The 23,515-nt window shown below is 33.3% G+C and overlaps 2 protein-coding genes across 2 annotated transcripts; one reads left to right on the top strand and one right to left on the bottom strand.

Moving 5' to 3' along the window:
- Positions 1 to 652: 652 nt before the first annotated feature.
- LOC129921053 (uncharacterized protein KIAA2013 homolog) lies at positions 653 to 8,855 on the bottom strand. Its single transcript, XM_056002686.1, has 8 exons — positions 8,592 to 8,855; positions 8,235 to 8,526; positions 7,997 to 8,173; positions 4,369 to 4,909; positions 4,205 to 4,288; positions 1,265 to 1,554; positions 1,081 to 1,205; positions 653 to 1,014 (listed from the first exon to the last, which is right to left on the bottom strand). Exons 1-8 carry the CDS (start codon positions 8,770 to 8,772, stop codon positions 827 to 829), a joined length of 1,878 nt encoding a protein of 625 aa, XP_055858661.1. The 5' UTR covers positions 8,773 to 8,855; the 3' UTR covers positions 653 to 826.
- Positions 8,856 to 13,506: 4,651 nt separating this feature from the next.
- Positions 13,507 to 23,452, top strand: LOC129921529 (BRCA2-interacting transcriptional repressor EMSY). Its single transcript, XM_056003391.1, has 5 exons — positions 13,507 to 13,717; positions 13,840 to 14,014; positions 14,127 to 14,373; positions 17,838 to 20,226; positions 23,048 to 23,452. The coding sequence occupies exons 1-5, from the start codon at positions 13,657 to 13,659 to the stop codon at positions 23,323 to 23,325; spliced, it is 3,150 nt and encodes a 1,049-aa protein (XP_055859366.1). The 5' UTR covers positions 13,507 to 13,656; the 3' UTR covers positions 23,326 to 23,452.
- The last annotated feature ends 63 nt before the right edge of the window (positions 23,453 to 23,515 follow it).

Below are 23,515 nucleotides of genomic sequence, written 5' to 3'. Positions count from 1 at the left end.
TGCAAGTATTCTACAATCACTCTCCTTCAAGCAAACAGGTCCGACCTCGGTCCGAATCCGCTCCGCCTCAGGCGGAGCTGAGTCCGACTTCGAGGCAGAAACTGGTCCGAAGGCGGCTCAAATTAGTATGGAAATTAGAATCACCGCGGAGCCGATTTTATATGTATTGGTTTTTTCACCACGATTTCTCCTTCGACTTTGTGTTCATATACAAAAAGTTGCAAGTGTGTGGGTGCAACCCCGTCTTTCGCGGTCGTAGGTCGGAGTGTCTTTTCTGAACTCCGTTTTCTTGCTTGAAGGGTCGTAACTTAGGAGGCTCTTTTGTTTAGTTTTGAGGTGAAAGTCGAAACCGCTTATATGTTGAATACATAAAAAAAATAAATTTATGGCACACATACACATGAAGGAGTTATTTTTGAGTGACCACAGGGTACAATGTGGGTTCCCACTACAGTACACAAATTACAAATTTGTACATAATTAATATTATTTGTAATATGGGCTCCACCTGCACATAAGTCACTTCTGGTCTCATTTTGATTTTTCGTTAAAATAATTTAAATAATTTCACTATAGTATGTCGTTTTTTTGCACAAAATCTATATAGATAAACAAAAAAACACACCTAATATTTTTTTTTTGTAATAACTCATAATCGATTTTATTTAATATTTTCATTTAGGAATTCGCGAAACCCTTTTTCCTAAGTCTTAATCATTCTCTAACAACATATACGCACATTTATATAATTTAAGGCTAAACAAATTTACAAATAATATTTTTTTTATTTTTTGCATTTTTTTCTAAATTTATTATTCACCTAAAATCACGGTTTATTGTATCGATATCGTAGCTTATCGGATGGTTCACAATATTCTTTTATAATAAGCTTACACAGGAATATATGGAAAACGACTATTATTGCACATATTGATACCCAAAATAATGTTGGTAGGCCACCTAAATGATGACCGTGTTTATGCAGGGCTATGACATGATGCTCATGGGCGGGAGCTTTAAGGAAATTTAATTTTTTTGTAGACATATGATAGAAACCTAAAAAGAAAAATACATTCTTACCTTCTGCCACTTCTTTGACATGTATTGCTTTATGGAGTTCCTCCATATGTTGCTTATCGGCTGTAATGTACAGAATCGCTGTTATAGGTTCGGTCAATTTAACTGGGAATTGTTTTCTGCTTTGACTAAAAAGAAAAACTAAATTATAAATGAAATTATTAAAAAATGGTAAATAAAAATATACCCGAGTAATACAGGTTCGTCCAAACAACCAGCATCACAGGCATAATAACTCCGATCAGATCTATCTAGTGCTATATTTATGACGGCTTTATTGTCTTCAGTCACAGTAACAGTCACATTAACGTGTGTCTTGTTGCCATAATTTAACCGTCTGAAATTAAAATCCCTGTGCAAGAATTTCGGATGGATGTTGAATTCCAAATGCTGATTGCTGAAACGGAGACTTCCGAAACTTAGCACCATAGCTTGGATGACACCACTAGCACCTGCTCGGATTAGATTATGACATCCCTAGGGAAATAAAGAATTAAATTTTGTTATTCAAATTTTTGTGCAATTAAGGTGTTTATGATTACCTTAAATATAATAAATACAGTGAAATTGTTAGGAGGAAAGGGAAGAGGCAGATTTGTTCTAATGATATCTATATGTATATTAAAACGGGCGTAGGATCATGTTGTTTATTACACATTTGTGAAAACGGCTTTGTACTTGAAGGTATGTACGAAGTATACCAAAAAGCTACCTTTTGTAAGTTCCTTGAAATGAAAATATATTTTTTACTATTCCGGGGAAGAATACTAATTTCCTATTCTTTAAGGGGTTTGGCCACCCTGGTGGACCGAAATATTCACTATTTTGTTTTAAATTAATAAATCCGAAACTGTGGGCCGGAATATTTTATTTTTTTACTCAATATCAAAAAGTGTTTCAAGAATAACATAGTCAAATTTTATTTGAAAATATTAAAAAATGGGGCCGTGGTGTTGGTAGCCGCAGAGGGCCTCTACACGATACGCTCGGTCCTTGTCCCACCTGGTACTCGGTTATGGTACATCTGAACAAAGCGAAAAATAACTAGCCTATTCTTAGGTAATGTGATTACAATGTAGCGTAGCCGTTTTTTATTTGGACCATTAGAAAAATTATGGCGAGCAGAAAAACAATTTTTTTCATTTTTTACCAAGATTTTTGAAGCAAAAACATTAATAAAATAAAAACTAAAAGTCTTAGTCAAAAATATTCAGTAAAAATTTGAAAGCAATCGAACGGATAGGTTCCGAGATCTCGATGCTACCAGGTCAAAAATGTAGTTTCCAGATAATTGCAAAATAAATGGAGTCGAACGCCTTAATTGGCTCAATATTCCTGTCGAAAAATGCCTGTTACTTCGCTAATTTTGAGTGTTTCGATACGCGAAAGGTCTAAAAATGTTCGGTAAAATTATGGGGTTAATTTAAGCCAAATAACAGAAAAAATTCCAGGGTGGCCAGACCTCTTAAAGGTATAACTACAATGTCCATTTTTCAAATATTGGAAAATATACAAAAGTAAAAAATTTTATTTATTTCTAGGGCTATTTGTTTTTGATAACAAAAATACTACAAAAATTGTTTTTGAAATAAAAAAGTAAGCTTCCTGCATAATTATTTTAAATTTTGCTGTGGGAAAATCTATCACAAAATGCGTTTAAAAATTTTCACTTTGTGCAAAACGTTGCCGATGCAGTTAAATCATTGCTCATGAAATAATAACACAAAAATACACATGACAAATTACTTTATGAGGCGTTCCTAGTTCCTACACTCCAACAGAGATAAAAGATGACCAAACCAAGAAAGCATTCTATGAACTTTTCTAGAACACGTATCATAATATGACGACAAGATTGGAAAGAAGGACATCTACGGTTTGACGGCCTAAATAACCAGTAAGTAACAGACGTAAGTTAATCGACTTAGCATTGGGAATGTGCATTCATGCCGCAGGCTAACACCAATTCTGCTGAGAGAGCAATCCTTAATGCCTGATTTACAATATTGGGAGACGACGAGACGAGACGAGAGCGAGACGAGATTTTTTCTTGGTCATTTAAATCGTAACCCATGTGATAATATTACGATTTTTTTTGGGTAATTGTCTATTTTTGACAGGAAATAGAAGAATGTGTCAAAAAAGAAGGTAATTATTTGGCCAAACATCGAAAACTGGATATCAATTTTATTCTCGCAACGCTCTCGTCTCGTCGTCTCGCAATATTGTGAATCAGGCATAAGTTCTACGTCAAAAGAAGAGAGAAACACAAAATTCGAAAACGGAATAAGAGGCAATATGAAAAACAAGTAAGGGCTCAATTATAGCTATCAGTAAATCAGTAAAAATTCTGTTTTGCTATTTTGAATACTAATTTTTGTAAAATATTGATGAAATAAATTAAATGCATTTGGTGTTATATTTTTGTCACAAATTCATTTTATAAATTTTACTGATGAAATTTCATTTTTTTGAACAGTAAAATTTATAAAATGGATTTGTGAATAAAATTTAACACCAAATGCATTGCTTCTTTTTGAAAAAAATAGTTGAAATAAGCTCCCAACTTATTTCATCAATATTTTGCTCAAAATTTATTTTACCGATAGCTATAACAAGGCCCTAAGCAATTCAGTTGCAGAATGACAAGGGTAAAATTCAAAAATTTTATCGAAGAGTTCAACAATCTACACAAAAATATGATTAAAAACGGAACACTGTAAAATACAATCATATAGAAACTCATTAGGGGTATTCATGAAACGGTCTAAACTCTGGGTAAACTGGTAAAATGGTAAATGTGGTAAACGAACTGTCAAATCCATACAAAATTTTGACAGTTTTACCACTTTACCACGTTAACAAATTTACCCAGAGTTTACACCGTTTCATGAATACCCTGATATTAAAATCTGGTAGAAATGAATGAAAGGAAACTCTGTATAATAATGACTCATCTACAAAAAGCCAAAAGTTCAAAATTGAATTATAAATAAAATTTTAAACATGCACACGCTACTTTAAAATTTTTAAAAACTTTGTTGATAGCGATGTTATTGTTCATGATTATGATAATAATTATAACGGTACTTTTTAAACCCATCGTCGTATTATTTATTCAACTTACCTGTTTTTCCAGAGTAAGCATCCACGATGAGACCAAACTGTTGAGATTATCGATACTGTCCATGCCTAACCACAAATTTTCTGCCTAAAAATAATATGTTTGTTAAACCTGTACTTTAAAGATGAACTAACTTATTGGATATTATTGGAAGGAAAAACACTCACTTGCAGAGTATGATAACTGTCATAGCATCCTTCAGCATATGACAGAGCCTTAGCTATGTCTTGCTTTCTTTGTAGAGAAACAATTTCTTCAAGTTCATAACTTCGCACCTGCGACAATACCGCATAAATAGTAGCATTAATTCGATCACCATTAATACTTTTTTCAGCTTTTGATGTACTAATTGAGAAACCAGTCGCCCACAAATCATTCCAAACTCGTATGTGTTGCTTGCGGAACTCATTATAAGCTACTAATGAATCCTGTCCTGATTCAACTTTCTGTGCAGCCATTGTAATCGAAGCGATTGCTAGTTTTTCGTTTTCATCTTTTGCTTCGCCAAATTTATTACTTGCAATTAGTTTTGTGTAATGGATAGCCATTAGCAGGTCTAACTTTGTAATGCCTCGTTTTTTTAGCGTCAATTTTGGAGATATTTTCTTATGAACTATGGAAACAACAATAATGTTGTTATTTTTGTCCTTTAAATTTATTGCCGCACTCACAACATCATATTCTGTTGGTGAGGAGTCTCGTGCCGATCTGAAAATTGGGGAAAGATTATTTTTCTTAGTAATTTGAACTAGTTCGCAATAAAATTATCAAATTTCTAATCGGAGTTATTATAAACATCTCTTTATATCACCATTTAATTTCTAACAGCTGGATTTGATAGGGGTTTTCTGAGCCTGAATTCGATCATTTGGGCTGTAGTTAAAACAGACTATAAAGAACAAAATTCAGTAGAAAACAAAATAACTTATTAAAATCTCGAAGCGGAAAACATTGCCGCTAGTTCACCCAAAAACATACTAAGTTTTCTAAACTCAGGATTTCTACGTGAACTCTAAAAAGAGGACATCACAATAGGCCCATCAGAGGCCGCAGTGATAAGGCGAATTATTCCCACCTCTCACCCTAATCTTAATCTTAATCTTAACTTATTAAAAAGCGAAAAATTTCAAAGTAAGCTCGGATTTTTCAATCGTCAATTATAGCCTGTTTTCACTACAGCCCAAATGATAAATTTCGCAAATTACACTATCTCATTTCGAATGTGAAATAGTATAGAAAAAAAATTTAATTTGTAATTGGAACTGACCTAATTTTCGAAATTATCTCATTTCGGCTGTAGTGGAAATAGCAACAGGCAACAATTTTGAAGTGATTTGAAACACAAAATACATTTTTTTCAAAATTCATAAAAATTTAAAACATAATTTAAAGCAGTCTTACAGTTCAGTATTAAAAAGCTTAATGACAAAGGTTAGTAGAAGGTTTTTTTCCAAACCAACAGAATATTAAAAACCGAAAAATCATTTTCTGTTGCACATTTATGATTGAAAACTTTGCACAAAGTTTGACAGCTTTTGGCTGGACACGAAATAAATTAGACGCTTGTGTTAGTTTTTTAATGTTGAGAACCAAAATATGAAGGTACATAACCGTCGTAAATTGTAGGTATTTGTCGTGTTAAATTACTTTTTGATACAAATATCTTTTCAAAATTATGTGTACTATGCTGTGTAGAAGCGATTTTTTTACTGTTTAACTTATAAAAAAGTTATAAGTAAATTTTTGAAAGATTAGCTTGTGGGGTGCATTTGCTATTTGATTTTGGGTAGGTTTGGGAAGCGAGCTTCCTGAAAAGAGGATGACATAATCCTTAAAAATCAGTCCCTTCTTCGTATTTTCAGCTAAAAAGAAGTTTTGTTTATGATTATTGGTTTTATTTGTATTAACTTTGATATTTAGGTAACTGCCAATCCCTCCCCACCCCCGTCACTTTTCGTTTTTTTTTAATAAATTATTAAAAATAGAAATAATTAATATATCAAGATGAAAAAAATATTTTAGTGAAGATAATAAAGTCAATAATAATATCGGATATAAAAAAAATTTTCCTAAATCCTGGCAAATCTTCCCCCTTCTACCCTACCTATAGACCAAGATACATACAAATCAGTGTGACAAGACTACGAAGATTAGGACAACTATCGTCAACGACTAAAGTAAATCAGCGGTACAGAATCTTTCTCCGTTCAAATCGAATTAATTGATTTCAAAAATGCTATAATAGTCAGTAAGAAACAGTTCCCTAATTTGCAAAGAAATTTTGGGCATTTAGTGAAGAAAAACAAACATTTAAACTCTCATCGCAGCTTCTTAAGAGACAAAAGAATCAAGCTAGAGTTGCACACTAACGCATGAGCTACAGTAGAAATGATAGAAGTAGAAGAGTTATGAACAAGCTCGTAATGGCCTAGGTGCAACAATTCAGAGAGTTAAAGAAAATTTTAATTTTGCCAGCCTTAAAACACTTTTTCATTTCTGACGTATTATGCGAGTGTTTGAAACGGTTTGGAAACTATTTTTTCAACCGGTTATAGGAATATCATCGATTTCATAATCGCTATGACAGAGTTTAAAGGGACGAGCTGATGATCAGGGTCGGTAGAGGGTTTATCGGTGCATTTAATGTAAAATTAAAGCCTCATGCTCAGTTCTTACTCCTAATGCACAATATTTCATAGGTCCATTCAACTACTTTCCTTTGCTGACGATATTGAGATTAAACAAAGAATTACCTTTACCATAGCATAGTAGTTCAGAGAAAGACCACATTTAGGTTGCTCATGCGAGTAGAGGGCATATCGTGGGCAAAAGCTAAAACCACGAATCTGCAAAATTCATTTAGAGAAAAACGGCTTCAAAGTCTTGGAAACTCATGTAATCTTATGGAAACTAGTGCAACGGAAATTGATATTTTGGGCTTCTAGGCAACAAATGGAGGAAGGTTTGTAATTAAATTAAATATATATAAAAATCTTATGTCGCAGTGTTTGTTACGAAACTCCTCCGAAACGGCTGGACTGATTTTTATGAAATTTTGTACACATATCAGGTAGGTCTGAGAATCGGCCAACATCTATTTCTATTTTTCATACCTCTAAATTGTTAGGGTGGTCCAGCAAAATTTTGTATATCTTCTTGGAACGATCTTTTGGAAATTTTTTGTGTATATCGGGAAGTCTGAGAATCGGCCATTCGACCAACAGGAATTTTCATATGGTTAGGGTGGTCCAACCAAAAAAATTTCTATATATTTTTTGGAATGATTTTTATGAAATTTTGTTGGTATATCGGGTAAGTCTAAAAATTAGCCAACATCTAAATAGTTAGGATGGTCCAACCAAAAATTTTTTTTATGAATTTTTGGAACGATTTTTATGAAATTTTGTGGGTACATCGGGTAAGTCTAAGATACGGCCAACATCTATTTTCATACCATAAATGGTTAGCGTGGTCATCTCCAAATTTTTTTTAACGATTTTTTCAAGCCCTGGCTTTATATTGTTTTTAAAAACTTCAAAAAAGTTAGTTTTCTAACTCATATGAATAGCCTAAATTCGTAATATTTCATATTCTAAATACAGAAACTTTAAGCCTACAAACATCAATCTTGATAATTCTTTTATTTATAAAGACCTGTATTTTGATGTTTGACCCGATTTTTTTTTGACACACTCTAAAATTGGAAGTAAATAGCAGAAGAGGCGTAACGAAGTCCGCCGGGTCAGCTAGTTAAATATAAAAATTCTACTTAAAAAATATAAAAAGTCAACTTACTTAATGCTGATAACTCTGGTAACAGGCGATTGAAAACTCGAACGAGGCAATACCAAGTCCACGTCAAATATTTGATTACGAGTATTTGTTATTTGTATTTCTTGGACTAAAATTTCCGGAAAAGTTCTGTGCGCATAATATTTGTAGGAGCCAAAATAATCTTGAAAACATTGAAATCTAAAATTAAATTAATATTAAATAACAAAGTTCAAACAAACAAAAGAAATTATTGTAAAACCTATGAACAATTCCACTTTGATATTCAACAACAGTAGCCTCACGAAAGATGCCATTTGTTGGCGATAATGAGATTATAGGATGCAACGGCACAGGCAATTGCATTGATCGGCCAGATTTAATCCGCACTGACGCATCGTTGGAGACTTCTACACCGAAATAACCATTGCCAATGTAAGGAATAAAGTTATTTTCCTCAGGTAAGAATGGAATGTGTCTAATGTTTGCATTGTATTCCAAACTCTGTATGAAGAATGGTGTCAATCTGTCGTCCATGCATCTTACAAGAGGATCTAATTTGATAGCAAACAAGTTGTATTAGAATATTTTTTAAAATTATAAATAATTATTTAAAAACCTTTTGCTTGAGGTTTACTACTAAATAGATATCTAAATACAGGTGGCACAATATAAAAAAATACTGCTAAACAGAGGAGAAGAATGAATAGTTTCCGATAGGAAATGCTCCCGTCAACTGTTCGTTTTATTTTTCTTGTTAATTCTCCCAAATCAAATTTACTTTTTGCCGAACGAAACATGACTTTATTATATTATGATAAATATTTTAATTATATTATTTTAGATTATTGTTTAAGCCGGTTTCAATTATCAAATTGAGCAGTATTTTATTTAACATTTTATGTCATTTTCCAAAATTATGGGAGTGAATCACTCCTTTTTCGTGCAATTTTGGAATTTGTTCACGAAGAATTTGACAAGTGGAGTGATTTGACGTTTGCTTTGCATGTGTTTGTAATACGAAATAATGAATAAAATAATAACACAATCTTTTAAATTCACTTTAAGTGATTTTTTACAATACTTTATTGAATTTTTTTTTGTAAATAAATATAAAATCCTTCGCAAAAAAAGTTAAAACAACTACCCAACAATTTGACAAGCAGTCCATGAAGTCAAATGTAGAAGTATTGGTAATCACTCCGTCACTCCTTCAAAATTTTGGGAGTGAAAAATTCACTCCAAAAATTCACTCCTTTTTCAATTTTGGAACTTGAAATCACTCCTTTTGGAGTGATTATATAGCTAGGATTGTCACTCCTTGAATTTTGGAAAACGACATTATTTTGACAACAAATTTTAGAGTATTTTTTGCTGCATGAAGTATAATTTTTTGATAACTTGTGTGTTGGTGGGCACGTTCAATGGATTATAATGACATATCGGTGTCAAAAGTCAAAATAAAATGAACGCGGACAAATAACTCTAGAGTTAGATGAGCATATTTTCTCAGCAAACGGAAAAGTACAGAAATAGCCGATGAAATATGTACATATAAGGCTGCGTCCTCATTATGTTGATCGCCATTTTTTTTTAGTTGTTGACCAGCATGCTATTCGTCTAAACCCTCAGTTGAGTGTGGACGTATTATTGTTCATGTTGAATGTCAGTGAAATGTCATATTTGAATTCAACTGTCATTTCACTGTCATCAAGCTGGAACATTTGCAACTTCTTTGATCTTACTGCCTTCAATCGGGTTGCTTTCGCGTCAACAAAAGTAGAGCAGAGCTGTTGAGCAACACACCCACATTTACTCTTCTTTCTTGACCAAGCGTGTTGATCATCACAAATCACTGACGGTGATCCTTTTAAGTATGTAATGGTGTTAAATTAACCGTAATATAATCACATCTTGTCTGTTTTTGATGAAATATGATCCCACATTTTTTAGTTTTCGAATCGGAAAAATTCTCATGACATATGTTTGGAAAACTCTAAGTTGTTTGTTGTGTATAAAGCCTTTAGCCTGGTACGCAGATCGAGCAAAATTTTAGCCGAGATAAAATTCCCATATAATTTGTATGGGATCCATTTTGGGTGAGCTAAAATGTTTCGATAATTTGTATGGGAGCTAAAATTTATCTCGAACAGCGTACCAGGCTTTAAGGTATAACTACAGTGACCTAAACGGTGAGAAATTTACGAAAAAAAAATATTGCATTTCTTTCTAGCGCATGAATTATTTTAGCCAAGATAAAATTCCCATACAAGTTATCGATAATTTGTATGAAATATGTTATAGCTCGGCTAAAATTTTTCGATAAATTGTATGGGAGCTAAAATATATCTCGAACTGAGTAACAGGCTTTAAAATCAAATCAAAACCAATTTAAAAAAATTCCTTTTTTGTTTTTGTAGGTTTTTTTATTAATTTCGATAAGACATATATTAAAGAGCTATACAAACTCTTCCGAAGCTATCTGTCAAATCTCAAAGCTTAGGTGCAACTTCGGTAAAGTTTCGTTTAAGCTTCTTACACACGTTATAAGTACATTCTTATAAAGGGTTAAACTTGTATAACGTTCTCCTTTTTTCATTCCCAATAACCTTTCTTAAGTTGAAATAAAGCTTCTGTAATACTTTAACAAAGCTAAAATGTTAGTTGGGCGTGCGGAAGATATACCTTATTTTATGTACTGTGGTATTTGAGTATGAGTGTTGGCGTGTAGTTTTGTTTTATTTCAATAACACTTCACAAAAACAAAAGAAAACTAATCGAATTTTTAAATGATTCTTTTGAAGTTAAACTTCTTTTCAGGCATTTGTACCAGAATAGGTGTGGGACGCATAAGTGAGATCTCTGAGGGCTCAGAGATTTTTAAGTTAGACAAAAAATCTCAGCTGAGCACTCACTTTTTTTTCTGAGATTTCTGAGACGTACATTTTTTGGATTCAATTGTTTTGATGTTTGTTTTTGGTGGTGTGCAGTTATAATAGTGCTAAAAACATGAAAAATTTAATGAAAATTTGAAGAAAATGTTATTATTTTCAGCTTGCTTCACAAAATAACTCATTTTGAAATATTTTTTATCACAATTTAATATTTGAAGAAAAGTTGCAATTGTGTGAAGTTGCAGTTGAAGTGTTGGATTTGAAAAAAAATTGGGTTCATGTGAGAAACTATCACAAAATTATTTTGCTCTCTTTCAAAATCTCTTTCTTGAACCCTCAGAGATTTTTTTTTGTTGGTGGGACGCGTCTAGTGTTTTCGTTAATTGATAATAAAGTTCATCCCGGGGAGTTCACGGACTGAAATTTTGTTGAAGTTATTTATTCATAATTGTGTTAATTCTACTTTACATTTTCTCAACTCAGTTTTTATGTTTTAAATCAAGTTTGTTTTTCAGAGTAATTCAATATTAGGGGTATTCACGATCTGGTGCAACAGGCCTAGTAAAAGTGTAAAATTTTATTTTTTTACAATAGATCGTGAACGCACCTCTTCTTATCTATAGTAAATATTGAATGGAATCCATGATATGATTTATATCAGCTTCACTCTTTTTTTTTACGGAGTTGTCTTTCCACCGATGCTTCTTCTTTTTTTTCAATTTCTTTATAATTTCATTCTTTGTTGTGTTCGGGTTAATTTATTTTCACAAATTACATCAAAAGAAACAAAATAAAAAAGAATAAGAATAAAAAAGATAAACTGTTCATCATGGGCGACACGCGATGACGGCGAGCTGCCATCTGTCAAAAAAGTTTTACACCATTGTATTTTTATTTTGCAATAGGGTTAGGGTATACAAAAGTGCAAGACCATTGTAAAATTTCAATCCATAGGGGTATTCACGATCTGGTGCAACAGGCCTAGTAAAAATGTAAAATTTTATTTTTTTACAATAGATCGTGAACGCCCCTTTTCTTATCTATGTGCCTGGCTACACGGTGATTTTTCAATCGCCTAACCAGTTTGTTTGTAGGCAAGAGGGGTGAGGATTTTCCTCTTTTTGACGTTCGTTCCTAGAAAATGTGAATTGGAACGTGATTGGGCACAACACTGTGTGGCCAGGCACTATAGTAAATATTGAAGCATGAATGAAATCCATGATGTTTTATTTTTAACAGGGTTGTTCCTCCACTGTTGGTTCTCTTTTTTTTCTATTTTTTATAATTTAATTCTTTGTTTTGTTCGGCTAAAACGCAACCTTACCACCGATTTCAGGAGATAAAAGTTGCTGAACCACGGATTAAATATTTGTACAACTAGCCCTAAATTACGGGACATGAGTACCGACAAGCCGACAACCAACATAAAAATAATTTTACTCTATTGTATTTTTATTTTGCAATAGGTCTAGGGTATTGCAAAAGTGCAAGACTCTTGTAAAATTTTGATCCGTATATTTTGTTGTTGTAGTGTTGCAAGATTTTACACTTTTGCAATGATACAAAGACCAGTTGCATCGGATCGTGAATACCCCTATGGATTTCATTCATGCTTCAATATTTACTATAGATAAGAAAAGGGGCGTTCACGATCTATTGTAAAAAAATAAAATTTTACATTTGTACTAGGCCTGTTGCACCAGATTGTGAATTTTGGCGACGGTGAGCTGCCATCTGTCAAAAATAATTTTACTCTATTGTAATTTTATTTTGCAATAGGTCTAGGGTATAGCAAAAGTGCAAGACTGTTGTAAAATTTTAATCCGTATATTTTGATGTGTAGTGTTGTAAGATTTTACACTTTTGCACTTTTGCAATGATACAAGACCAGTTGCATCGGATCGTGAATACCCCTTAGTCAGCTATTACATGAAGCCTCAAGAGGCGCGCCTCTTTTCAAAACTAATGAGTGCAAAAGAGAAAGAAGATAAAACGAAAAATTATCCGACCGGAGAGTCGTGGGCCAAAATTCTGAGACTCTTTTTTGACGTTTCTTTTTCCACTCTTTCTTTTTTCAACATTCCCTTTCATTTCTTTTTGCTTCTTGTAGAATACAACAACAACAATACTTAAATCAAAAGAGATATGTCAAATTTGAGTCTTTGACTCAAGAGGCATCGTGTAATAGTACGCGCCTCACAGAATGATTATCAAAAGAAAATTCGAAAAAAGAGTCAAGCCTCTTGAGGCTTCATGTAATAGCTGACTTATAATTTGTATGAAATATGTTATAGCTCATCTAAAATGTTTCGATAAATTGTATGGGAGCTAAAAGGCTTTAAAATCAAATCAAAACCAATTAAAAAAAATAATACAGTTCATCCCGGGGAGTTCACGGACTGAAATTTGATTTGCTTGCGGATCGAGTAGATTCCCGGGGAGTGAATCACTGCGTCTTCGTTAATATGCATGGTAATCTTCTTCCGGATTATCAAAAGCGATTCCCCATCAATTCTTCTTCCCAATCCGCTTCTGAATATACCAAGCCAAACTAATTTCCATCAACTCTCCGAACACACCCCTATCAGTTTTCAACGAAAGAACGAACGATAAAAATTTTCAAAGTGAACTATTATTTTTTTTTTGACAAATAAACATTAATGGCTGCTTGAAAGGATTTTTGTGCGGTGTTGCGTTTGCAATTTTTATTTTCAAATAATTCAATCAAAAATCGAATTAATTGAGTAACAAATTAAAGGCAATCAAAATAATTAGTATAATCTCGTAAATATGTGGCCAACAGCATTGCAATTGACACGAGACGAGTGCCGTGGCATATTGCGAAGATTGGGTAAAATAGCAAAAAAAAAACGATTCGTGAAAACTCTTGGCGCGAGCATTTCTTTTTATTATTTTTGATTTCTTTTCATCAAAAATACTTACAATTTTTTTATATTCTATCAATATTTACAGAATTAGAATCTTATGCAAATGTAATAAGTGTATTCCGGGCTCAAGGTGGCCTAACCGATACAAAATCAAAACTGCTCGAAGATCTGCGAAATGTTTTCCATATATCACAGGAACGACATCGAGCTGAAGCGCGCAGAGTGGCCAACGATGAACAGCTATCTACTATTGCCGAAGCGTAAGCAAAATTATGTAGTTTTTTTCTTTCACAATTTGTAGCATAGACAAAACTTACGTAAATGTTTTATTAAACTTTATTTTTTGAATTTTGTTTTGTGTTGTTTCTGTAGGATTTCAGGTCCAAATACTTATCAAGAATGGAGCAGAGAGGGACGTAGGCCGTATCCTCTTCTGCCGCGTGTCCCACCACAAACAGCTTTGTGTGTGGTTGCAAATCATGTTGCGGCAGAGGTAACAAATGAGAATTCCCAATTGCCATATCCATCGGAGACTGGAAATCTGCAACAGACGAAACAAGAGTTAAATCCCGAACGATTGAGTGAATCTTCTTGTGTACCAATTGTCACATCAGATCCAGTAAGTACCTATTGGAAATATTATTTTACTTATATATCACGACAAACAAAAGTAAAGAGTTGGTGTTTTTTGAGATTTTTTTAATCGGAAAGTTTTTGGTTTATTGTTGCGGTAAAGTATTGAAAGAAGGCATTTGGAAATACCTACATTATATTTTGTTTTTTTCTTCTTTATTTTGACCTTGAGTTATTTTGTTAAATTGCAACATTGTTTGGATGTGAAAAATGATGATGATGAAGGTGAATGCAATTTAAATTATGTGATCGACTTTAATTATTATTATCCATTTTGTTGATGACCTAAATCTTAAAATCTGTTATCGTTGATTTATTAACTGACAAATATAATTAATTTAAACAAATGGAGGTAAGGTAGGTATGTTGTATGTATGTATATAATGTCTATTTATGCGGTATAAAGCTATGCAGTGAAAGTAAGTTTTAACATCTTTGAAACTAGAAAAAAATTATTTTTTTTCTAACATTATTAAAATGGCTTAATTGATATGGCTTTGAAACGTACCTACGCACAGTGGTTCCGTAGTAGGACATAGGTTAAAATATTGATGTTAACATAATGATGTCGTTGTTCCTTATTATTGTTATAAAAAGGCCATTCTTAAAGATGGTGCAGCAAAAATTTTGACAAAATAACGAAATTTTAATATTGAGCATGAAAATTTCTCTAATTGAATTTAGGTTTTAAAGTTTTATTTTTGCACTCGAATCAATTTAAACTAAGAGGTTTATATTTTGGTTAAAATTATTTTTAAAGAACTATAACAATAAGGCATGTACTATCTATACTATATATATTATAACACTTCACAATATTATTTTCGTTGAAAATTTTAACAAAAAATAGGGTCAGAAAAGGACAGGTTCAAATTCTGTACTTTTATTCCCTGTTCTCACTTCAAAGAAATTTTTAACTATGTTGTCATGAAAATAAATTCATAAAATAAACTCTGAATCTTTGAATCATGAAAATTAAAAAAGACTATGATTTGGGAAAGCGGATAACTCTTCTTTTCTTCGAACACACAGTTATCAATTTGTCGCCTTTTCTGAAGAAGACGCAACCGCAAACCGCTTCTGCAAAACTATTCTTAAAATATAGCACGAATGAGTTTGAATCTAAGAATTGAAACAAATTAACATCATATAATCCTTATTTATTCCCTATTCCAAAGACAAAAAAATTCAGTTGTTTTTCAACATGTTATGCATTTTTGACAATGTTGCGTTCGACGTTCCAAAAACTTGAAATGTTCATATACAAAATCAGAACTACCTGATTTAACTTACGGTCTTCCTCTACAAAAACGACAAGCTTACTGGACTTTATATAAGATTGTCAAAAATCCTTTATTTTTACATTGTTTTACATTTTAATTTAAGTTTTTATTGCCAAAAAAATATATTCCAACAAGTGTGCCTGCATATTTTGGTGCTACTTTAACCAAAAATCGATATGGCTGGCCTTCTTCGAAATCGGTACCACTGTGCTGCATAAACTACAATAGACCCTTTAAGTGTAGTAATAAAATTAAATATTTATTAATATGTAGGTACTTCTGAATTAGTTAGACCCGTTAGAATGTTGACCTCTATTGGATAAGTGTTTTAGGTGTCAATTGTGATTTAAAACACGAAAATAGCAAATATTTAATAAAGACATTAGGGACTTAATATTTAGGTAATTTCTCGGTCTCTGATTGGTCAGCTGTCAAAAATTTCCAATTTAGGTAATTTTATTGGAAAGATGACTGGAAAGTTAGGCAAGAAAATTTTCCCTTAAAATTTAGGAAAGTTTTTTTTTATCAACATGACAGCTGATTGTTTTTATTTACAAAATTCCGGTAACAGAATTAAATCTATTTGTTTGAAAAACGAGTAAAAAGTGCATTATCGGCTATAATTAATACTATTTATTTATTAAAGTAAAGTGAAATTTGGTGTCTGACCCATGCGATCTGTAAAATTCTTAAGAAAATTTCGAAATTAAACAAAAATGGCGTATTAGTTTGGCTAAGTTTACTTAAATTTCAGTTCAGAAAATGACGTTGCATTAACATCTAGTCCCTAATATTTCCTGAACGTGCCCATTGAAAACATTTTCTTTCGCTAACACAATTCCCGATTTTCAATAAAAAAGTGTAAGATACCGGTGTTATAGTTTGCTTGTTTGTTTATTAAAGTGGATTTCGGCTAAAATAAGCATTTAATATTCTTTTTTAATTCATATTGCAAGTTTACTAATGTGAATTTCCATTTATTTTTAATCTTCTGTCAAAAAATACCGGGAAATACTGGTACTTCATGATTTTTCGATTGTACTCGACGACGGAAAATCAAGGTCTTATGCCCATGATGCAATTAAATAAGTACCTGAACTACACTGTAATAATTTATGTTTGTCTTTTTAATTTATTAGTCTCTTGTTTTTAATGTTAATTTATTAAACAGTTTAAATAATTTTCTTTCATTTTTCTTCCTTTATTTAAACTGAATAAAAACAAAACAAAAAAAAAAGTAAAATACAACAAAAAAACAACATAGTTGTGAATAGCGACGAAACGTTGGGTTAAAGATGAAATAAAATTTTTTATTTGCATTTAAAATCAATTGACCAAAATAGTCTGCATTACCAAATATAAATCTACAGATATTCATTAAAAAATTGGTCACATAAAACATACATACAGGGTGTCCCAAAAGTTAACGTCGAAACGAAAACGGTAGATAGGGTAGGTGGTGACAGTTATTAGAAAAATAATTAAAAAAATCGCAGCCATATATTTTGTGAGTTATGGGCATTCGAAAAAAAATCGAAAAAATGGTCACCCTGTGACGGTTTTTCATGTTCCTGTGACTACAAATCTTAATTTTTCTCATTTTTTCTTTTGTTACGGAACCGTGAATAACCCTGCTACCAAATGCATTCAAAAATTATAACTCAGTTGCATCAGTTTTAAAGCAAATATTACTTTTTTGCCCAACTAAATACTAAAAAATTTTACATGACTAATTCAATAAACCGTGGTGTAAAAAAAGTGCACCATGATGTTTCGGCAAGTTACCTAAAAGTTGGTGTGTTCAATTCTCTTTTCATATTGTGTCGTTTCTTTTCCAATAATATGTAATTAAAACCTTAAAAAAAAAACCTGGAGACTGGCAGCATTATCCCCCAAAAATATAAAGCCTCAAAAAAATTCGAAAAACAACATAAGTAAAAATTATTTATACCCCCTTAAAAAGGTTGATTATGGCTGATCTAGGATGATAGATTCCGCTAGTATTATTACTAGTGGAAAATATTCCTAAAAAAGTATTTTTTTCTTTTTTTTGGTAGGCAGAATTTTTTATCAGAGCTGGCAAAGTGCATAGAACTGACTGGCGTTTTTACTAGCTTTCACAAAATTATAAAAGATTTATTCTTTTTTCGTTTACCTTTATTTTCAGTTTCAACCAGAAATACCAGACATACGTAAAACTCTTAAAAGAAATCTTCCCACAGAAGCCCCAAGCTCGACAAAAAAACGAATTGTTTCAGAAATTTCTCCCAGTGCCACCACGGGCGAACCTCCTCTCAGTCCAGCAACACAAATACGTAAACTCTATCACAATCATAGCAAAACACAATCAACCAAGAAAAATACCCCGGCGAAAAAGTCCACTAATTCGCCCATGAAACGTCCAACAGCAGCTTCTGCTAAAAAACGTCTAATCAGTGGAGAAACTGTAGACTCGAATAAAGCAAACAACGTCGTCGTCGTCAGCACCGCCGCAAACCAATCTCAATCTTCATCGGCAGCTTTGTGCAGTACCGCATCTACTGCAGCAAATATTGAAGTTATTCCACCACCACCATTATTACCACCAACGCCATCATTATCTTCAGCCTCATCGGTAACATCTCCAGAAATCATAAATGAACTTCAACAAACTTCAGCAACAACACCAACTACAACAATAACAACCCCAAGCATCCCACAAATTGCCACATCGAAGAAAGACATATCAAAGAATCTTTCTAAATTGAATTTGATCACAAATCAACCTGTGCTGCAGCAATCTGACAAGCTCCCCGAATGCAAGACTGAGAAACTCTCCACACCAGTTCAAAAGTACATAGTCGACAACCGCACTCCCATGTTACCCACACAGTTTTTGGATAAACAACAAGTCATAACTACAAAATTAAAGCCTATGACAACAATTGTGCCTACACAACTCTCTACATCGTCTAAAGCCAAGGTTACTAGTGTGAAAACAATAAAGAGTGGCGATATACTCTGCTCCACGCCAGTCAGTAGCCAACCACAGGTATTTAATATTATCGATGCCAGTAGTCCACCATACTTGCCACACACTCCTCCAGCTATAATCAATATAAGCAGCAAGTTCGAACCAGAGCATGGTAAAGTTTTGAAAACAAAATTGCTGCCTCTTATGCTTTCTTCTGGCAGCAAGATCGAACCCAATAACGTCAACTTTAGCCCAATGAAAAGCTCCTCTTCTCCTGCGGGGACAGTTTTCCGCAAACCAAACATAATAAAACCTATGCCTACAACGATCAAACCGAAAATTCATATTACCAATCAGCAAATCATCTCTCCTCCCACCGTAGCTAGCTTAAAGATGTCACCCCATCTACACTTGAAAGGTGTACCAGGTGGTGGACCGATTCATAATCGAAATAGTGTCAAAATATTCTCATCGTCCAATGGCAAGATGTTTATACAATCTGCTGATAGTTCAGCTAAACAGATGACTAAGGTAAATACGATTGTGTCATCACAAAAGGGATTGGTCAACACGAGCACGCCTCCTGGCCGAATAGCGATACAAAAAGTTCACATAATACCGGCGCCTGGAACAGTGGCATCATCTTCCGGTACAACATTGGGCAATGTAACAATCCCCAAGTCAATGGCAATCACAAAACCGAATATGATAATAATGCCAATGACGGGACAACAGACTATGAAAGGATTGCCTATTGTCAAGAGCAATAAATTCTCCGCAGTGCTTCCGACACAAATGGCAGTTCAAGAAACTGCTGCCACTAATCCGAAAAGCAATGTTATCGTTATTGGTTCGGTACCAAGTATGTCACAGACAATCTTGCCCAAGGAAATGCAAGGGTTTAGCAACAGGAACAGCATGATTACAGAGGACACTCCGGTGGACATTATTACTACTCCGATAATAGTCAATGTAGACAGCATAGGTTCACAATCGCTTAAGCCCACCGAAACCATTGATTTGACAACAATGGCTGACAGTCATTCGAATTCTCCTACGCAGTCGAAGAAAGCTGCTGCCGCGGTTGCATTATTACAACCGAATCGACTGACTTCTGAGACGTCATATGTAGAGTCCAGCAGCGGGGGAAAAATTGAAAGTGATGCATCTCCTATCAAAGAACAGCAACAACAAGAATCCATGGTTATTGGCGTAACTGACTGGGAAATGGAACTCGATCAGGAAGCTAGTAAAACACGGGCGATAAATGCGGAAAAGATTCGTAGGCGAAATAGTGTTGAAAATATGGTGATTGGAAGTGGAGCAGAAGATGATGGAAGTTCAGATGAACATTTCGTTGAAGACGATGTTATAGAGGAACATGAGGAGACAGAAGAAGAAATGGAAATTGCGGCTGGTATGGAGAGGGATAAGCGCGATAGGAAAAGGGAAAGAGAAATGACTGAAAAGAAGAGGCAAGAAGAGCTTGAAGCACATCGACAGCATCATCAATATGATGAGGATGAAGAAGAGACAATTGAAGTTGGCGATGAACAAATGAAGTCTAGCGAAGGCGATGTTATTCAATATGATGAATCTTATGGTAAGTGAAATTGTAGTTCTTGTTTTTTATTTTATATATTATGCATATTTTTGAAGGACCTTACTTTTTAAATCTTAGAAAACAAAAATGTATTGATCATTATTCCGGCAAAGTGAAGACTGATTTTGAAGTTAATTTCAAATAATTTGTGTGCAGATTATAACTGAACTCAAAATTTATTTTTAAGTGTGGTTTAAATTTCAGTAAATAATTGATCAATAAATAATAAATATGATTAATTTATAAAAGAGGGTTTGGCGTAGTCAAATCTTTCGTCTGGGTTGCTATGAAATTATTGAATAAATTTTAGCTCGGATAAATTTTGGAGATTAATTTTTTATTGTAGCTAAAATTTAGCTCGAATTGCATTATGAGGCGTTTAGAATAATAATGGAACAATTTAATTCGTAATTTGTACATTATTTACGACTTTGAGAAGATATTTCTTAGAAACTAATTTTTGAAAAAAAAAATGTTTTATAGGCCAATAGCTTTATGTGCCCTAAATTTATTTTTACCATTTTATTTAAGAAATAAACATATACACAAATTTTAAGGCCCTAAAACATCCAACTTTAGAGGAGTGGACTTGACCCACTATTATTTTGAACATCTCATATGAATCAGGATTGAGGCAAGGAATAGGTTTTTTGTTCGTTCCCTTTTAGTGTACATGTTTTCAAGTCTAGTCGAATCTGGGCTAAATGAAAAAATTGGTCTACTTTTTACAGCAGAAAAAAAATTCACCAGTATTTTCTGCTTCAGAACCTTATAAATCCTCAAGTTAAATTAATAAATAAATATAAAATTAATTCCTACAGAAAAAATTATCCTTTATAAAACTATCATAAATATTTTAATTGAGTAAGGTATGTATAATCATTTTCACAGTCTTTATAGACTAGGGCCTTCAAAAACATTAAAAAGTAAAAAAAAAAAAACAACAGTAGGATGAAACCCGTTGGATATGATAAAAATGAAAGGAAAAATAAATTACGGGCGAGCCGAGTTCGGGAAGTGGGTGGGTTTAGTTTTTTTATGTTCGTTGAAATCTCGCCCCTCAGGTGGTGTTAAAAAAATTACATAAAAAAAAAAAATAAAAGGTTAGGTTGAACGGGGTGATAATCCGACAAGTCGAATCATCCCACTTGGATCTCGATTAATCCATTGATATCCCCAGGGTAAGGGTGGAAAGGAATCTGGTGGAAGGATTTATTGGGAATTAGGTGTTGGAATTTCTGTTTGGTGCCTCATCGAAGAAGTAATCTCCAAGAGTTGTTTTTCTACTTTTTTTCTAAACTGGGGCATTCACAAAGGAAGTGGTATGAGCCCTCTTCTGCCTCTTCGTCTTGACACCCTCTATATAAGTCTAATGAGACAGTACCCATTCTACTCATGTGGGTTCCCATTGAGTTGTGACCTGTAAGGATGCTGTAAGGATGGTTTCAGTTTTGTTCTTCGAAAGGATCCGCCACAGATTTCTTGAAACTTGACAGGTTTCAAGAGCTAACCATCTGTCATTTGGAGAGTTTAAGTTTGTTTTAGTCTGCCTCTTTTCGTGCGCCATTGGCATTAGCACCCATAAAACGGTTTGGCACGGATCAAGTGTTGATCCTGTTTTGGCCAGTTCATCTGCACTCATTCCCCTGTATATCACGATGTCCTGGGACCCATCGAAGGGTAACTGTGTTCGTTGTGCTTAGGCCCCTGAGTATATTTTTAGACACTGGTCAACTAGTTTGGACTTCGTGACAACTGAGGAAATGGCTTTAATTGCAGCCTGGCTGTCTATGAAGATATCAATATTTTTGTCAATTAAGTTAAGTGCGGAGAGGATATTAGCTGCTTTGCAAACTGCAAAAACTTCCGCTTGAAAAACACTACATTAGTCCAGGAGTCTCAATGATTTGTTTATTAGAGGGTTATCTGAAAAAATGCCTGACCCTACTCCTAGGTCTATTTTAGACCCGTCAGTGAAAACCGAGACATGATCTGCAATAATGACCCGGTTTGTCTCCCAGAGTTCCCTTGTTGGGAACTCTTTCAGCGCTACTGGGTGAAAATCATTATATGGAAGAGTTTAGTCTGTTTGAATGCTACTTTCAGCAAAGTTCATCATTGTTTTATGAACCAAGTGGTCCCCTTGCCAATTTTTGCCCTCCTTCAATCGAAGGGCACTAATAGCTGATAATTCTTTTGTAAAAAGGTCGATCCGGGCCAGTGAAAGGAATGTTTCTCGAGCTGCGATGTGTGTAATTCTCATGGCACTAGCAGTGCCTATACACGCGAGACTCTGAATTTTGGTCATAGTAAAGTCATACACTTAAAAGACATCTTTTTAGTTTTCTTGTGTTTGTTACAGTCTCCAATCATTCCGAAATTATGCCAAATATTAAATATACCAAGTCGTTAATTAACGTCCGATTTATTTTAAACTTAAGCATAATTTCGCAAAATTGATAATTTAACAGCCCAACTTACATGATCGATCCCGTATTAAAGATTACATTTTCGAAGAAAATAATAAATAATATTAACCTTCAGATTTCACCTTTTGGCCTTCTGTGTGCCATAAGCCTCTTCGTCCAACTTATGCAACTCGCAGCAAGTAAATACTAAATATTATTAAATTTAACAGGAATTCTATTAAATTAATAGAAACCTTAAAACAAAAATACTTTGTACTATTGTATAGTTAGTTATAAGAACCAAAAACTTAAGATCAAATTCTATGTATTCATTGATTGTTTTGATTTTTTAAACAATGATCATTTCTTTTCCATTTTTAACATAATTGATTTATTTCTTTAATTTAACACAGAATCCGTAAATGAAGAACTTGACGAGAGTATCACAATTGAATATGTTGAAGATGAACAAGATGGATATGAGGAAAAAATCAACTCAACATCCAGCGATCAAAAAGACACTACTACGGAAAACATAAAGCAATCAACTGCTGCTAACCCACTAGCAGATGATCAAACCCAAGCAGAACCCAGTGAAAATAAATCCCAAAACGATTCTACTATGGTTTCTGTAGAAGAGATTTCTTCTACAACACAACAAAATATTTCTAGCTCCAAGAGTGATCATTGAACACGGAAATAATCTTGCAAACCAAGAAACAATTGATTTGCATAAAAAAGAAGTCTTGAAAAAAAAATTATGGTTGTTGTAAATTTTTATGAATTTAATTCAGTTGAACGAAAGAAGATTTTTTTTTTTTCAAAAAAAAAAAAAAAAAAAAAATGATTGGTGGCAAAAGAAGAGAACTCCTTCGGTACAA

Source organism: Episyrphus balteatus, chromosome 1 (assembly GCF_945859705.1).
Source record: "Episyrphus balteatus chromosome 1, idEpiBalt1.1, whole genome shotgun sequence".
NCBI classification, from domain to species: domain Eukaryota; kingdom Metazoa; phylum Arthropoda; class Insecta; order Diptera; family Syrphidae; genus Episyrphus; species Episyrphus balteatus.
The sequence above is the reverse complement of the archived record's forward strand: the minus strand, read 5'-3'. Positions and strand labels throughout refer to the sequence as shown.

Excerpts from the sequence above, each read along its gene's own strand:
- LOC129921053 (XM_056002686.1), bottom strand. The coding sequence starts at position 8,772 with ATGTTTCGTTCGGCAAAAAGTAAATTTGATTTGGGAGAATTAACAAGA. Across the intron at positions 8,527-8,591 it reads TAGTAAACCTCAAGCAAAAG|ATCCTCTTGTAAGATGCATG; the intron begins GTTTTTAAATAA and ends CTATCAAATTAG. Across the intron at positions 8,174-8,234 it reads CAAAGTGGAATTGTTCATAG|ATTTCAATGTTTTCAAGATT; the intron begins GTTTTACAATAA and ends ATTTAATTTTAG.
- LOC129921529 (XM_056003391.1), top strand. The coding sequence starts at position 13,657 with ATGTGGCCAACAGCATTGCAATTGACACGAGACGAGTGCCGTGGCATA. Across the intron at positions 13,718-13,839 it reads TGGCATATTGCGAAGATTGG|AATTAGAATCTTATGCAAAT; the intron begins GTAAAATAGCAA and ends CAATATTTACAG. Across the intron at positions 20,227-23,047 it reads TCAATATGATGAATCTTATG|AATCCGTAAATGAAGAACTT; the intron begins GTAAGTGAAATT and ends AATTTAACACAG.